The sequence below is a fragment of the Antrostomus carolinensis genome, unplaced genomic scaffold, assembly GCF_000700745.2.
Source record: "Antrostomus carolinensis isolate BGI_N321 unplaced genomic scaffold, ASM70074v2 scaffold14860, whole genome shotgun sequence".
Classification (NCBI taxonomy): Eukaryota; Metazoa; Chordata; class Aves; order Caprimulgiformes; family Caprimulgidae; genus Antrostomus; species Antrostomus carolinensis.
In genome coordinates, this window is record NW_010288643.1 from 45,236 (window position 1) to 62,583 (window position 17,348).

At 40.8% G+C, this 17,348-nt stretch overlaps 1 protein-coding gene across 2 annotated transcripts in view; it reads left to right on the forward strand.

The window, feature by feature from the left end:
* Positions 1-8,966, forward strand: part of LOC104524438 (carbohydrate sulfotransferase 9) — a 12,036-nt gene extending 3,070 nt beyond the window's left edge. Inside the window, exons 2-4 of one of the 2 annotated variants that reach the window (XM_010167314.2) lie at positions 5,854-5,964; positions 7,303-7,450; positions 7,908-8,965. In XM_010167314.2, the coding sequence (XP_010165616.1) occupies positions 7,357-7,450; positions 7,908-8,758 (945 nt within the window). In that variant the 5' untranslated portion in view covers positions 5,854-5,964; positions 7,303-7,356 and the 3' untranslated portion in view covers positions 8,759-8,965. Of the gene's footprint in view, positions 1-5,853; positions 5,965-7,302; positions 7,451-7,907 lie in introns of both variants that reach the window. The other variant, XM_010167322.2, reaches the window with a different exon arrangement.
* The last annotated feature ends 8,382 nt before the right edge of the window (positions 8,967-17,348 follow it).

Here is a 17,348-nt window from a genome sequence, read left to right on the forward strand (position 1 = left end):
CTGCCGACTCACCCCCAGCTCTGGGAGTCCACTCCCTGCTCTGGTGTTGAGTGACTCTGGGGTCACAATTCCAGTGACACTTGCCCTCAGGTTCAGCTTTCTACTCCAGCGTCGAGTCTTCCATGACCTACACGTGGGTATCTGCTCCACCATTGAGCTTCCATGCGCTGCAGGGACCTCTTTTGCCTTCTCCTACTCCATGGGGTTGAACTGGGTATATGAGGTTCTCTGTCCTCCTCCTCTTCCTCCATCCTCCTGGCAATGAAACTCTCTCTATTTAGGCTGTTGGTCGCCTTTTGTTCAGGTCAGCGGTCTCTCCTCCAGGTTCTCTCCACTTTCTTCTTTCCAGGACAGTCCTTCCCCTCAGAAATAATGGATTCACAGAGGCATTTCTCTAGTGCTCATTGGCCCAACCTGGACTCGGGGGTCTCTGCCTTGGAACCAGGGGCACTTTTCACTCTCACAAGGTGGCCCCTTCCCTCACTACCAAAAACTTCCCCCCACCACCCCTCCCAAACCCAACACAGGGGGGGTGATGGATCCAAGCTGACAAGGCCTCTGACGCACTGACCATGTAGTTATTCTACTTGGCTCCCAGCTCCCATCCCAAAGGGAAGAGCTGTCCCTCACTGCTCCCTGACAATGTCAATGGGAAGTGGCCATACTTACAAAACCAAAGGTCCGTGGCCTTTCTAGCTACAACTTACAGGACGGAAAATAGAGACAAGTTTGATCACATAGGAAGGGTTGGGTTCCAGTACCTGACTGACTACACTACATTTAATCTCATTCTCCTTTAACCACCTGTGGTAATTTATTGGATAGATTTGCATGTTCCTTTTTATACTTATTTCCTGGATTTTTTTCTTCTCCATCTTTTCTGAATTATACTTTGAGTCTTTTCCACTCCCTTTCTCAACGTCCCTTTCCCACAGCATCCTTTGAGCAAGCTACACAGCCTTTCTATTTCCCATGGCCCAGACTCCACCGCTTTTTCTCAGGTTGCTGCTCCCTGCCTCTCTGAGAGTTTTTCTGTGCTGCCTTTTCCCATGTAACTCTTTTTTGTCTCCTCACTTTGGTTCTTTTCATCCCCCAATTGGCTCTTCCTTTTGCTTGCTCTTTTGTGGGCTGGTTGGTAACAGTTTTAGCTCACTGGCAGCCTAACTGGTGTTGGCATCCCTGAAAAGGAAGATTTTAAGGAGTGATTTTAGGTGAAAAATGTAATAGCTCTGTAGATGCTTCAGTAACTTCTTCCAAAAAAGGGGGGGAGGCTGCAGAGGAGAGAGCAGAAGCTCTTTGTTTGTTAGCAGAGGCTAATGGTAGCAGGGGCTCCCAATATGACTGGTCAGAAAATGAAGCTGAGATTTTAATACTTTGTGAGAAATGACAGGTAAAGAAAAACCTTGGAAAGCAAGACAGGGAGATGACATGGGATGAAATGGAGAAGGAGAAACTAAAAGACAGGTGTAAGAAGATGGCATAATAAGAATAACAAACAATTCACTTATGGCAACGAGGAAGGTAGCACTACAGTTGCTGAGACCAGAAGGAAATCTGGTGAGTAATGGAGGGCTGAGATGACCACTGCAGGGAACAACAGTTTTAGCTTGTGCCTGTGTTGGAACTTGTGACTTTGTACCCACCTCGCTGCTGAGAACCGTGCTATTCCATAGGACACCTCTGTCAGCTTCTTCCTCAGTAGCCCCCGGTCTAGCTCATGTTGTCTCCCTGCTGAGCTTGTACCTGTTCTTGTACGACACTTTTTAGCCCTTGCTGCTTCACGTCTTGATATCAGACCCTCACTATTGTTGGCAAAATGACCCAGATATGATGGTTCTTCTAGCCTTTGGCTGTCTGCAGCTTACTGGAGGTTCCTAACCCACTCATGATTTTCCACCTCATGGAGCAGGCCAGCCACTGCTGAGACTCCAGTTTCTGTGGTCTCCTTCCTGTCCATCTACAAGTTGTAGAGCAACAACAGGCTTCCCAGGGAGGTTGTGGAGTCTCCTTCTCTGGAGACATTCAAAACCCACCTGGACACCTTTCTGTGTGATCTCATTTAGGTTCCTGCTCTGGCAGGGGGATTGGACTGGATGATCTTTCGAGGTCCCTTCCAATCCCTGACATTCTGTGATTCTGTGAACAGCCTGCAGATTTAGGTGAGCAAGGGTCTTGCTTCTAAAGGCACAATTCACCCTGGTAGAGCAGCCCACTCAGAACTGCATCCAGCAAAGCTTGTTTTTCCTGTTTGTTTTTTATTCTGGCTGTTCCTGGTGGGGTTTCTACACATCATCTCTTCTTCACCTTCGAAGTACCGTGTACATACTGGTATGTATGTATTTACAGTTGTCTTTTTGAAGGGATTAAACAGGGCTTAAGTACAGAATAGGGCTCAGCGACTAAGAATGTTATCTGTTTTCAGATTTTCCCTGCCTTCCACTGAACTGCCATACTGGTACCTTTTTTTTTTTTTACTTCTGGCTTCAAACTTATCAGGAACACAAATAAGTATTGTTGTAATTTCATTCTTTTACCTTGGAAAGTCCCACTTATCATCAAGTAGGGCACAGAGGATCACCCCATATGCTCAGCTGTGACCAAGGTCTGTCTTTGCGAAAAATTATCTTAGAAGTCTATCACCAGGAGACTTTAAATCCTTATCAGACTACTTAGTTAGTTTACTTGGAGCAAATAATATGCCAGTGTAACTGGTATTAATGTGTTTCTGAACTACACGTATAAGTGTGTATATATATGTACACATGCTTATAGTTCAGAACTATATATATATATATATACACACACAAGTGTATGTCCATGTATTTCTGTACTTGGCTAATAGACACCTTACATAAAAACTAAAGATTATTCAACATTTCAAATTATAGGACTTTTAATTGTTTATAAAAGTATCAAAATATTATTTTTTCAGATTATTTTTTTTAATACTTATTTTAAAACTATAAAATAAGTATTTTACAGTGGATAATAAAATATATGCGGATAAAATAAGTGGATTTTTCAATTGCAACGGTTCAGGAGTTTCAGGAGAAGGATTAGAGAATGCTATATTATGAATCATTGTTTTATCAGTTCAAGGACACAATGATGTGTCAGTGACACCTGTTAAAGGCAGTGCAACCTACTCCTTCAGTGCCTGTGCTGGGAATTAACCTGCATGGCAGGAGGGAAAACTTAAACCTGAGTGCCATGTGCTAGGTCATGGACTCACATGATGTTATCATTAAAACATCTTTGTGCCATCGAAATATTTCCTAATTGAAAGAGCCCTAGAGATTCTGTATCAGACCTTGTTTTGCTCAGGGGAAAAGGATGTCATTACAAAACCAAAGTTAGTGGTTGGAGAAGTGTGAGTGGTTGTGGTGTAGCTGCATATGCTACAAGCCGTTAAAGTCCAGACCACTAACGGACGTATGGGATGGTTGCAGAAGGTCTAGTATCACAAAATGGAAAGCAAGTATGAGACAAATGACCCAAGAGAAAGCCATTTAATAGAAAAAAATTATCCAATAGCTCAGGCAAATGACAGCTTTGTGAGAACCCTGGAAAAGCCCAGTCTCATCACTGAAACAGAGGGCTCTTCTGGGTCAAATGATCTAGCCTGACATACAGTGTAAAAGGGAAAGACTCTCTGAGAATGCTTATAGGTAAAATGATATTGATTAATAGAAGTGTTATGGTTAAGATGAAAAATTAGAAACAGGTGCTATGAAATAGTAGAACAATAATTCTTATAAACCATGCAACCATGCTGCTTCTCATTTTGTCCCTTGTATAGCCCTCTCCATGGTTGGTTTAAACTAAATCCAGATGAATCAACAAGAATAATAGAATTTAGAGACTTAGCAATTATAGAAGATAAGTGATTAACTTGGAGTAAGAAAATTGTGAAAGATTAAGTATTTTAAAATAGACATAAGTTAAATGTCATCATTTAAGTTTTTCTTAGAAGTGAAAAGGTGAGCAGACAGGAAGATTATTCAAGAAGGAAAGTGAATACAGTGACCAGAATGGGACCAGTGGGCTGCAGCTTCTGAAGAGGCACTGAGATGAGACAAGAAGGGTCAGCTGCATTTGAAGAGCACTGTGGACTTTTATAGAATTTTAAATTAATGAGAAATTTGGAACTGAGGGCTCGTGGGAAAACCCTAAGAACTTTGAAAAGAATATCCACTGTATAATATTAAATTAGCATATATTGAGAGCTTGATTTTTGCAATGCCTTTGCCACTCACTGAGGCGATGGCCCAATTCGGGGTTGTAAATAAAGCAAACCCAGAGTTACCCATCATCTGAGCTAAATTCCTTTAACTAACATACAGTGGATGTGCAAGTAGGTTGCCAGTGTAGCTTATAGAAAAGGGAGATGTTGGAAGTAATTAAAAGCAGAAAATTGTCATAAATTTCTTCAAGGAAACAAAGGGATGGTAAGAATATTTTATCATCAGCGGACTTGAGAACAAAGGTATGAACAACGTAATACAACGTTTTTTGGTTTTGTTATGAGGAGTGTGTATATCAGGAAGAAAAGAATCTTAACGGATTAGTAGAGGGAGTTGGTAGAATTATCAGTAGTGCAAACACAGTTGGAGTTCAATAAATATTTGCCATTTTATGAGGGCTTCAGTCCTTTTTCCCATCTTGCATGCACGTGAGACAATTGTCATTGCTTTCTCCAATAATCAGTTCCCCGCTTGCTACCACTCTCGACTTGAGCAATTGCTCTGGTTGCTCTCACATAGAAATTTTGGATTATGTTATAGGAAACAGATCTCGCCAAACTGACTTACTATTTTTGTTTGGGTTTGGTTGACTAAGGTAATAACATTGATATAGTGGATTTAGAATGGTATAAAGCATTCAACTTGATATTGCAGCATGTTTTGGCCAAGAAGCCATCAAAATCAGCTGGACACACGTTGAAGGGGTTAAACACTAGCTAACTGCCAGGCCTCAAAAAAATCTCATCGCCTAATAAAAATCCTTCTGAAAGGTTTCTACAAGTAAGGGCTCTGTGGGGATTGTTCCTCTTACTGCCTGGTTTACTGTTTAGTAATGTCCAAGAGAGTCATAAAATGATTTCTGATGAAATCTGCAGCATTGCAGTAAGACATGCAGAGTTGAAAATATTAAACTATATGGTCGGTCAATAATGATGTGATCTGAAAAACAAGCAAAAACCGACCATGCAGTGTAAGGCTGTTATCTACAAATAATTAAAACCAACAAACAAAAATCCACTAAACCCCCATAACTACGTATAACAAGAACAAAGCAGATTAATGCCTTATATTTAGTTTTTAGTTTTTTCTCCCCAATTTGGGAATATGTTGATTCCAAAGAGACATTTAGATCTCTGACACCTTGCTGTGTTACTTTTCACTAGAAGATATTTCTGTTTTGTTTTGTTTTGAAGTCCTATGGTACTGTCTTTCCACCTTGCCTGTGGGATCCCATTCTGCTGCCTTTTGGTTACAGCAGAACTAGACTATTTATTATGGAGTTGTTTTGTTAATAAGCTAACCACACCTTGACTGAGGAATGCCTTGTAGTTACCCAGTCACCTTAAATCACACTTAATTCAAGGTAGGATGAGGTAAAATGCAAATAGAAGTTATTAATTCATTACATCTAAAATAGACAACACAATTACAAGTATCAGGAAAATACGTAAGTGAAGAAATACAAGAAAAAGTTAATCTCACCTACTGACACTGAATGTATCACAAAGGTGGTTTTTGTTTTGGATTCCACCCCTTTTTCGTTTCCAGGTGACTTGTATCTCTTCTAACAAAAATGACTCTCAGAATTTTCTTTCCTCCTGTTCCTCAGGTTGCTCTTAGTTGATTTGCACCGTTGCAGACCTTGCATTACACACAACTCTGTATTGGGGTCTCCCATTAGAAAACATCTTCAAAAGAAGCCTTCAGACTTCACCTTCAGGTAACTTCTCCTAATTGTCATGTTGACCTCACTTGTTGATGGCCAGTTTTAGCTCTTACAGCCAGTCTGCACTTTGAAGTTTTCTAAGGGGTCCAGACAGATATCACCTGTCACCTTGGAGCTTGTTCTATCCCTCCTTATGGTCTGACTGTTCTCCTGAATTAAAATAAGGATTAAAATAACTTCCAGAGTGGTCCTGCTTTATCTTTGTGAAAACAGAACAAAACAAATTTGAAGAATTCTTCAAGAAATTCAGAAGAATTTCTTCAAGAAATCCAGTCAATGATGTTTTTATTGCCTGCAGTTTCAGGGTGAAAAATTGGAAAGTGGAAAAGGAAGAGAGTGTAGCTTTTTTGATGGTGCAGACTTTATGGGACAGAAAAAGAATGTCATGTTTGCCAGTAGTTATGGTTTTGCACTTAATTTTGCTTCTTCAAATAAAAAGTGATGAAAAGCTGATGAAGAGCTTTCTAATGGGGACAACAGTAAGATTGCACAGAGTACTTGGAGAGCTTTCTGTCCAGGAAGTGCAAGGGGATAGAATGAGCGAGCACAGGACAGGGAATATGTTGAGTGTTGGACTGCATTGACCTTCTCTCCTTTTATCTGTGAACATGGAACATCTCATTTTCTATTGTTTGCTCTGCTGCTTCTGTACACTTCCTGCCACAGTGAACCATTTTGAGGCTCTGACACCGCAGCAGCAACGGCAGCAAAAATGTATGCACTGCAGTGTCTTTGGGAGAGAGAATGGGAGCATTCATCTACTGTTAGTAGTTAGGTTTCTCTGCTGGAATGTGAGTGAGTTTCTCCTGCAGTGAATATTGATTTATTTGTGCAAGGTGGAAAGCTTCAGGGTAAGAGATTGGAAGAATCTCATCCTGAATACATCACAGGCTTGCAAATATGGCTGTAGCAGGTTACAGAAAACTTTGTGCTCCCAGAATCCATCATGTAAGATTATTTTAAAATATGTATATATAGATGTAATCCTAAATGAGGTTATGGTTACACAATGTGAAGGAATAGAGAGTTTGCTTGGCAGGAACACCAGCTTCAAAGGAGAAGGGAGGAGTATCTGCTCATACACAGTTCATTGTCCTGAGTAAGGGGGGAATTCTGTAATACTTTGAAATGGCCATATTATTTGTCTGTTTGGTTTAACAGTATAATTGTGGTGAGTCTTTTTCATAAGGGAATTTTTACGTATTAGCAAAATCTGCTTCTGTAGGGCTTGACAGGTCTTTCTGCTATCACAAATTCTGTGAGAGAATACCACGTTATCTTTGTTGTATCAGTCATACTAAATCTAACATGTATTGTCTTCCTTGTTGACAGGAAGGCAGATCTCCACTTTAGAGATCACATCATCCTCCTTCCTGTGAAAATAATATGAACCAGAAGGTGTTAGTTTTCCTTCTCCCAAATTTTATTTTTGGGATATTTCTTTTGGGATTTTTCTGTAAGAGACAAAAAAACCTAACAGGTGAGTAAAAAATTTACCAAGAGAAAGACTTAATGTTTTCTAGAACCAGGGGAACCTTTCCTAGATGTGTTTGAAGTAACTATGGAGCTTAAGTGATAAACAATTTTATGAAGATGCCCAAGGCCCTGTCACTGTGATAGCTATCTTAGCAGTGCACAGGAGGAAGAGCACTACAAAAACCAGTTGACATTAGAAGTGTTAGAACATCGATCTTGCTTAGAGTCATATTGCTAACACGTTGAAGGTTTTCATTTCAACAAACTTCTCACTAAGCAGGATAGCTTATTGCATATTTGCCGTAGTGGAGTCTAATAACAGTAAACAAAAAATTGATTTTTAGCATCTTCATTAGTTATTGTATGCAGGGAGATAGATTGAGTGCTGCAATTGTCACAAAGCAAGAAATTTCTATAAGTTTATTTCACACTAATGGTTTAAATTTCTCCCTTGGTTGCAGGTGCTTTTCCTGATCCCACTGAAGACTGGCTGGCAATTCAAAATGATCGCAAAAGCACACTGGCTTCTGTCTGCCTGAAGAACAACCTTCTTAAATTAAGAAGCAAATTGGATTCTCATGTTGCAAACCAGCTCTTCGTGGAGCACAAACATAAATTTATCTACTGTGAGGTGCCCAAGGTAGGCTGCTCCAACTGGAAGAGAACTATTTTTCTTCTCCAAGCAGACTTGAATGCGGAAGCTTCTGAAATTGAGCATGACCACATCCACCAAACCTCGCTGATCAAAAAGCTGGTGACTTACCCTCCTGCCATACAGAAGGAATTCCTGAATAATTACACCAAAGTGATGTTCACCAGACATCCCTTGGAACGACTGGTTTCAGCTTACAGAGACAAACTTCTGCACTCTGAGCCATTCTACAGTATCACTGTCGCTAATGAGATTAGGGCAATGTTCAGGAAAAACAAAAATTCTTCTGAAAAAGTGAGTTTCCAGGAATTTGTCAATTTCATTATAGCAAAGCCACCACATGCTCTTGACATTCACTGGAAACCAATGTTTCTGCTCTGTGATCCTTGCAACATTCACTATGATATTCTGGGTAAGTATGAAACTCTTGATTTCGATTCTGAGCATGTTCTGAAGGTCATTGGAGCACCAGAAAGCCTGCACTACCCCAGCTTGAAGAGGTATGGCTCAGAGAAACGAACTAATGGTGATATCACCTTGGAGTATCTCAGACAATTGAACTCAGAACAAATTGAGAAGATAAAAAAATTGTATCAAATGGATTTTTTCTTGTTCAACTATACTATGAAATATGAAGATTATTTTTCCCTGCATGACTAATGTAGGTTAAACAAAGCACAGGTTCCTTTGTACAAAATGGACTGAACTTGTCCCCATGGGTGCTTGATAGGCGAGCTGGTGACTGCTGTTGAGATTTTACTGGTGTTTGGAGACACGGTTTATCATCCTAAGCACTCTTATAACAAATCCCTGCCATGATCTGTTGTACTATACAGTACTTTACCTATATGAAATTACTGTCCTTCTGTTGATCAATAGTGGCATTTGTTTTTTGTTTCATGAAGACTGTTTATAAATTATAGGTTTTAGTCTGTTGGTAATAGATAGGGGAAGGATAGAGAATGATGTTTCTCATGTTGAATATTTTTAGAACACTATTGTAAAGTATAAATTATTTTAATTTTTATTAGAAAAAGACATATGAAGCAATAAATAATCTGCTTTAGAGTCAAACCACTCTTTCTCTATAGGAGCCCCAATCACGAATCTTGTAGGAAAGGAGCAAATATTTTCAGATGTTTGAAGTTGCATTAGACAGAACTTAATGCCTGATTACATTCCCTTCTGGCAGTGCTCTCACCACAGCCCACCAGCCTCATCCCTCAAGCAGTGTAGTTAGCAGCAATCCAGCTAGGGTTTCCCTTCTCTCTCTTCAAAATCTTCTGATGAGCAGGTCTGCTGTTCATGGTGACTTTGCAAACTCTTTTCACCACCTTTGCGAACATTATGTTCTGATTTAAGAGGTAAGATCTGAAAAATATATATTTTTTCAGAGAAGCAGTTAGAGGTACCTTCTAAACTGTACAACTGGGGTGGTGCAGGATCTAAGATCTCAGAGGAAAGGTGACTCTTACCTATTTTTCAAAAGCACTTACCACCCAGTCAACTGACTGACCAGTCAGCACAGGGGAGGCCATGTTTGGGCTTTCCCTTTTGTGCCTGCTGGAGCCCATGAGCCCTTGGGACTTACCTGAGCATGGCACTTAGTAGAGGGTGGGTAACCTCAGATAATACATTTGTTCTACCTGTTGCTTTCTCACCTCACAGGAGACCGAGTACAAATAAATTGTACAATCATGGTGAGGGGAGCAATGAAGCACGTGGGAGAAGCAACTGAGGGGTTTATAGCTGCTACTATATTATGTAGGAAATTTTTTTTTGCCTAGTCACATTGAAAATTGAATTGTGACCATATTAATTGTGGCAAGTTTTAGAAACTAATTGTGAGTATTAGCACCACATTTAGGAGTTGTCAGTCTCTCAGGAACTAACTTGAAAAGTCTCTCCAATGTACTTAGTTCCTGTCAGCTATACCTGCACACATACAAAGGCTGGTAGGCTAACGTTGGATCCAAAGTCAGCTCACAGCTTCTCATTATGTAGAAAAGGACAGGGACAGCCTCATCCAGGCTCCTACCTGGAATAAGCCTTATCCTATTCCAACCTGGTCTAGTGGAAGGTGTCCCTGCTCATGGTAGGGGGGTTGGAACTGGATGATCTTTAAGGTCCCTCCAACCCAAACCATTCTATGAAAATAAATCACAGTGCAACCACCAATCTGTATAGACATTACTGCCAGCAGCATGGCCAAGGGAGAGGGAAAAGGAGACTGGGAAAAATGGATGCAATGGGATTTAAGTCATGAGGGTTGTGAAGAGAGCTCCCAGTGCAGGGAGTGGGATGTGGAGGTGGTCTACCCCAGAGGGAAGATGCAGTGATATGTTGGACATGAGCTGGGGACACTGATGAGACCATGGTGACAGCAGGAGTCAGAGGAAGAAGATCTTTGCATCCCTCTTTGGTGGCAGATGGTACACAAAGCCAGGACTACCATTCGGTACATCTGGCATCCCTTACACGGCTGACTGTCCCATAAATGGGGTGGCTTTGGCACATGGAGAGATCCAAAGTAATAAGACCAAGCAAGAACAGCAAAACCTTGTTTTTTTTTTTTTTTAAATAGCTTGTGATTTTATGCAGAGTGATTAATGGTTTTGGATCTTACTCTCACTGCCACCATATTTGGTGGCCCTGCAGTCCTGGACATTGGATTCCTCATGCCACCCTGGCAACCCTGTAGTTCACATGGATTTTTTTTATTTTTTATTTTTTACTTTTTAATTGTGCTGAGGCAGAGGAAGCTGGAAATGGCTCTAATCAAAGTTAAGGCTGCGCAGAGGGATGCAGTCTTTCTCTCTCTCTCTTTCCTGAATCAGAGCCACCTCCAGCTACATGCTTCTCCTAATTTCTTTGCTAGATCACGCAGAGAAAGAGGGGAATAGGATTTGCTTCATAACTTGTTTCTGTATGATAGACCCTCCAGATGTATAAGCTTCATCAAAGATACTTTAATTTTCTGGCACCATCAGCCAGCCTAGGAAAACTGGAGACATGATGCTGACAGAGTTTGACAGGCATCTTTGCTATCAGCACTGTAGCATTAACACTGCTCTCTAGTTTCTTACTGTTGGATGTGAGTGGCTTTCTATTCTTATTTCCTCTTTTACACAGGATCACGTATTCTTCCTACAGTGGTGACAGAAAACAGATGGTTAATTCATTAATCACAAGCACTAGCCAGGAATAGAAGGCTATCTAATGATGCAGAAAAATCTCTGTGTTCACCAGGGACTTTAAGAATTGACTTCTGCCCGTAGGAAACTGTAAGTAGCACATTGCCTGGAACCACTGGCTGCTGTAATGCTGTTTAGCTGGTGTGGGTCTCAACAAAAAAACCCTGCAGGTGACGTGTGTGCATCTGTGCACATAGAACAGTTTTAGGAAGAAGTGTCATATAAGACCAGTATAATTGTTCATTACCAACTCTAACAAAATGAGAATAACGGCTTGATATCTGTTGGAAAATAGGAAAAAAATAAAAGGACATTACTTTATAAAGGATCTTCTAACTTTCCTTGCAGGCACCTTTTAATGCTTGACCCAATGTACCACATTTCTGTTTCTGTGAGCTTGAGAATACTTCCTAACACCCCTCACCCAAGAGCTCCTGTGCTGTGGTGCAGAGTACTTCAAAGCTCTGCAATATATTTCAGAGGTAATGAAAACAATGGTGACTTGCTATACGTTGTAAAAAGCTTTCACAGCTTTGTGAAGATGGGCATGGAAGTTTGGGCTTAGATCAAAAAATGAGTCTGCAGGAGAAAATTACAAGGTCTTTAGTACTTGCATGGAGTTGGCTGTACCTTTTAGGGATAGCTGTCAAGCAGCAATGCTTGTAGAAAAGTCTGGTCTATAATATTTCCTAATGTGTGAGCGACTGCCCGTTGCCCAGAGCAGAGTGGGAGCTGTACCACCTTGTTTATTCACCAGGTAAACCCCCAGGCTCGTTCCACTGGACAGCATTGTAAGTTTGCTGATGAAAGGGCTTACTGTTATTTCATTCTTGATATTGTATAGTAAAAAAAGTTGATGAAGGCTCTGGACCTTGTGCTACTGAGCCCACAAGAACTGCAAGACACCTGTAAACTTTATGATGAAAATTATGAGTCTCTTCATGGCCCGGGAGAGAGATTTCCTGTACTGTCATCCCTACAGGTGTACTGTCCAGAACAAAGGCTCTAAGCTGAGCCAGCCTCCCTCCTGCCTTTGCCTAAAGAACCCCCGGTGGACCTTCTTTCTTTTGGGTGCTAACTCTGGGTGATGTTTTCCTGGGAGGAAAGTGGTTACTTGCATTGGGGAGCAGGGGAGGTGGCACTGTGGGGTGGCTTGGGCCCCAGGGTGGATTCAAAGGGGTAGAGGGTACCATAATTAATCTTCTGATTTATTGTTATATGCCTGTGATACGAACATTGCTATGTTTAATTTCTAATTACCGTAATAAACTGTAGTGAGTTAAGATATTAATCTATGTTTATCCTTCTCAATAACATCTATTTATTTTAAAAAAAAAGGACTCAGAGCTGTTCCATCAAATCATAACATAGGCCACACACTATTAGACAGTAATAAATACAAAGCCATTTGGCTCGGCTTTGATACATTAATATAAAGCCGTCTCACAGGATGTTTAAATGATTGAAAGAACTAGCAAATACTAATGAGTGTTCCAGTTTGGACAAAAAAGGAGCTAAGCGAGGAAGGAAGAGAAATTAAAAGTCTTGCAAAGTCAAGCTTGCAGCTTTCCTACAAATCTATCAGCAGTGAGGAGATCAGAGAGAATTTTCCCATTCTCATGGATATCCACACACACATCCTTTCAGGTTATAGGTATCCACAAACCTGGCACCATGCTTTCTTTGTGAATGTATAACAGATCTGGTAGTTGATCCGTGTATGTCAGGAACAGAGACCATGTCACCAGTTGTTCTTGAAGCAGACATTTCCTCCAACTAAAAGTGGTAATTCTGCCTGTAAGCAGCACTAATTTTTTCACACAGTTTTGCATGTGAGTCTTAACAGGTAAACTGTGATTAGTGGTTACTTATTCGGAGAACTTCCCAAAGCAGGACAGCTGTGAACAGAATAAAAGGTGTCCACAGAAGAACAGCATAAGCAATGAAACTTTGAGTGTTTGCTGCTCCACAGAAATGTCCTCTGACCAAAAGGAAACCAACTGTGCAAGTCATTGTGCATCGACCAAACCACAACCTTCATGGCTTACAGCTTTGAAGTGATTCTATTTCTGCTTTCAGACTGTTAATACGTCAAAAGCTTTTAGCTCTATGATCTCCAGTTTTCTTGGCTTGTCTGCCATAGAGGTAGAACAAGAAAAGGAAAAGGAAACAGGAAAAGATACTAATGTTCTGTGATTGTGGTGTAGGCCTGGTACGATTTCTCCTTGTCACAACAATTCTTATGTTCCTTCCTTCCAGAATTATGTGCTAAATCACGCTTTAGTGAACAAAAAAAATATGTTAAAAATGTTTTTAGTAAACAAAAAAACATAAAAAATATGGTTTTGGTAAACAAAAAATTTAATAACTTTAAACAAAAAGTTATTAAATTATATAACTTGACATAAATTCATGTAAACCAAATAAAATCACAAGAGGCAGAGAATTTACCTGATAGAAGTGTCTGAAATTTCAGGAAGTCTTGGAAGTTTTGACCAGGTATCGAAGGTACACAGGTGTGCAGTTACAATGCTGCTTCTAGTAAGAACTATTTTTAAATAAAAAGCTCAAGCATTCATAAATCTCAGTCAGGAGACTGAGACTAAAATTCCAAGGAATCAGCAGATCAAAAATGATTGATACATCACAGGATCAGGTCTTTGAAAAGAAACCAGCTCAACACCGTTTCAGCACTATCCATGTACGCCTCACCTTTGCTCACAACTACTGGAACGCTTCCTTTATAGTTCCAGGATCCTTCTTGTAGCTTCTTTTGGAGATGTACCAAAGCTTAGCAAGATAAAAGGGCTTTCTTAAAAAGTTCCATCATGCCACCCCGTAGAGACACTCTTAATGAGATTATATATCATCCGTGGTGTCCCACCAAAGGTACAACAATTCAGCTGTTACTGGAGCTCAGAGCAGAACTTGGCACAAGTACCCAAAGCCACGTAGGCATGCTCCAGTTAATACTCCTACAATTTAGCAGAAGTATAAGGAAAGCTTTTTACCTACAAATCTATGACTAATATACCAACTCCACCTCACTTGTTTGCATTATCCCCCCTTTTTTCCCCAGATCCCTTCTTCATAATTCACCTGAACCACATATATGGACTCCTGCTGAGTTCCCACAGTTAGGGGCCACCAAACAGGTGCTGCAGATGCTGACTTATTCAGGCACAGGTCGTTGCCAGGTGCTTGCTGCAGGATGCATTGCAACTATTGTAAGAAGGTTTTTTTGTGTGAGAAAGTTGTTCAAGCACCTGTTCCCTGAGTGAGATATTACTACAAGGTGAGATGTGAATATAAAGTGAAGGGTGTTTTGAAGGCATTTTCCACTCTAAAAATAAACTCACCTTCCATTCAGATAGGTTTAGTGGATAAAAGGAAAAAGCTAATTTTGGGATGATTGACATCAAGTCTCAGAGGTCCCTGTTAATTATAAACCAAAAGAGACAGGAAACCCTTTCTCATGAGGGCCCATCATTCTCTGAAGGGTTACACTTTCTTCACCCCTAGAGATTTGTTAAGACTCTTCCCCAGGGGTGCCTACCTGATGAATGAGCCCCTTGAGACTTCTGCCTTTCGATCAGTATGGAAAAGTAGAGTGATGAAGTTGGGAGAGAATCCATCTGACACCTGAACATTAAACAATTGATTCTGGGTTGATCCTGTTCCAGAAAGACGGCACAGGTAAGAAGCAAAAACAGGGGAATAATCAATCAATATAAACAAATTATTATCCTGAAGATTTTTGGTGTTCAGTAACTGAATTGTACATTTTTTGGTCTTTGTTAATGAGGTTCCTATCTGGAAGGCTGAGATTACAGGTGTGGCTTTTTCAGGATCTTGCTGCCCAGCAACTATTGCTACAGGCAGAGCCCTTTAAGGTTTGTAATTTTAAACAAAGGGTCACAGTGATGCTTTTATTTGTATTAATATTCTTTGTTTTGTTGCTGTGCAGAGCCAGACACCCACTTAGCTGTATACCATGTCAGAGTTTGGATTTGTTCCCTGAGATCCTGTTGCTGTGGTTTACACGCTGCGGGACTCAGGAGTACTCTGTCTGGCTGCTGGCAGTTGACTGTGTGCTGTGTGTGAGGTGTTGGTTACAGCTTCTGCCAAGGCTTTTCATTCTACTCAGGTTTTGGGGTTTTGTTTGTATCTGAAACAGATTTGGTCTCTGTATTCTGCAAACTGCAGGTTTAGAAGTTGATGAGAATATTTAGTCTCTTTACAATTGTAATAATATACATGAAAACCAGCTCTGAAATAGTTGGTTTAACCACTTATTTCATAGGTAAGCTGTTCTATAAATTCTATATATGAATTCAAGTCTTGCAGCCTTAGTATGGACCATGTACTGCAATTCCTGTTTGCTTTGCTTTATTTTTTTCCTAATTTGTGTTCCAATAAACTCTGGCTTTTGTGAGTTTAGAATATTTTTCTGTCTTTCAGGACAGCACATTGTAATCAAATCTACTTAAAAGGGCCCATAACTTGAACACACACAACACCCTGCAGGAACAGTTAACAGTTTAAATTTATCATGGAAGGAGAAGATGTCTGTATTAATTGCAATGATCTTGTGGTGTTTGAAGCCCTTGTATAAGGCAGAGCCAATGTGTGCATCTCTATCTGAAAGCAAGGGAGGGATGTACTGTTCAGTTATTGGTAATATTTTACAGGGCTGTACTGTCCAACTATGGAGACGTCCACAGGACATTCCTCCAGGGTGAGAAACACATGAAATCTGAAAAGCATGGCAACAGTTTTGGTACAGGTATGTGTTAGCAAACTGATTTGGATGCTTCAACAGCGTTATGTCAACCTGTCAGAGGAGTGAACATGGCTGATGCTGTAGCTATGTATGAGGGGTGCTTTTCACATTTGAATGAAGGCTAAAGAGGATGCCAGATCAGAATTTTTCACTTTCAGGGCTAATACTCTAGTATGAAACTAAAGTAGGATTTTGTTGCTGTGGCTGTTGAGTTTTGGGAAAATCGGAGTCGTTTGTCTGTGGGACAGGTGTATCCTCTGCCTGCTGACCAGCAAGAATGCCTCAAGGGCTGTGCGCTCAGGATTGTCCAGCCTGGAGATTTCAAGTGGTCATAAGCAGGAGAGAATACAGGTCTTGGACAGTACTACAGCAGTGATTGAAGCATCTATGAGAATATATTCCTGAAATGCTTGGCTCCAACAGTATAGATGAGAGATTAGAACTGCGCTTTTGACCTCTAGTGCTTACCTACTAAGTATAATAATGGTCTCCTCTCCTCTCCTCTCCTCTCCTCTCCTCTCCTCTCAAGAAGCGCTAGCAGAAGTCATCTTGCACCTGGAAGAGGAGAACTGGGAAGTCCAAGTTGAATCCCCTTACTGAAGCATGCAAGAACTTTTGGGACACCAGTGAGGTCCAGAAATTATTATACAAGAAACATCAATCAAACAGCTTAGCAAACCATTCTTTTCAGGCTTTGCTCCCTGGTTATGTTTCTCAGAACTTTGTTCATCTTTGCTGCTCTCCTTTGAATTCTCTCCAGTTCCAGGTGGTCTCCACCTCGCTTGAAGCATGATGCCCAAAGCTGGGTGCAATCCTGTAACTGTACAAGTGCCGCACAGATTGAAAGCATGAAGTCAGGTATGTCACACAGTACATTCCTGTTCGTACTGTAAATTCTATGTCACCCTTGTACCCTCTTGTGCTTTTAAGACTGAACCATGATCGTGCATCCAATCATCTCTGGACTCGAGATGTGAATTCTAACCCAAGCTTCTGAACCTGGAGCTGTTCAAACTCTCCAGCCTCGTATGGCCAGACTTTTGGACGTTTGGTTTTTCTCTTCTGGCAGCCAGCACCCTGGGAAATTGGGCAGATTTAAACGCCGTATGTCTTTGAAGCATGTTACCAATTATTCATCCAAGCTCATACGGGGCCATCTGGTGGTGCAGTGTGGGCCAGGCAAGGGAGGATTACCCGAGGTGAGGTACTTGATACCTGGTGTGTTTCCATTCTTTTTTTTTTTTTTTTTGACCCGAAGTCTTGTATCCAAAGA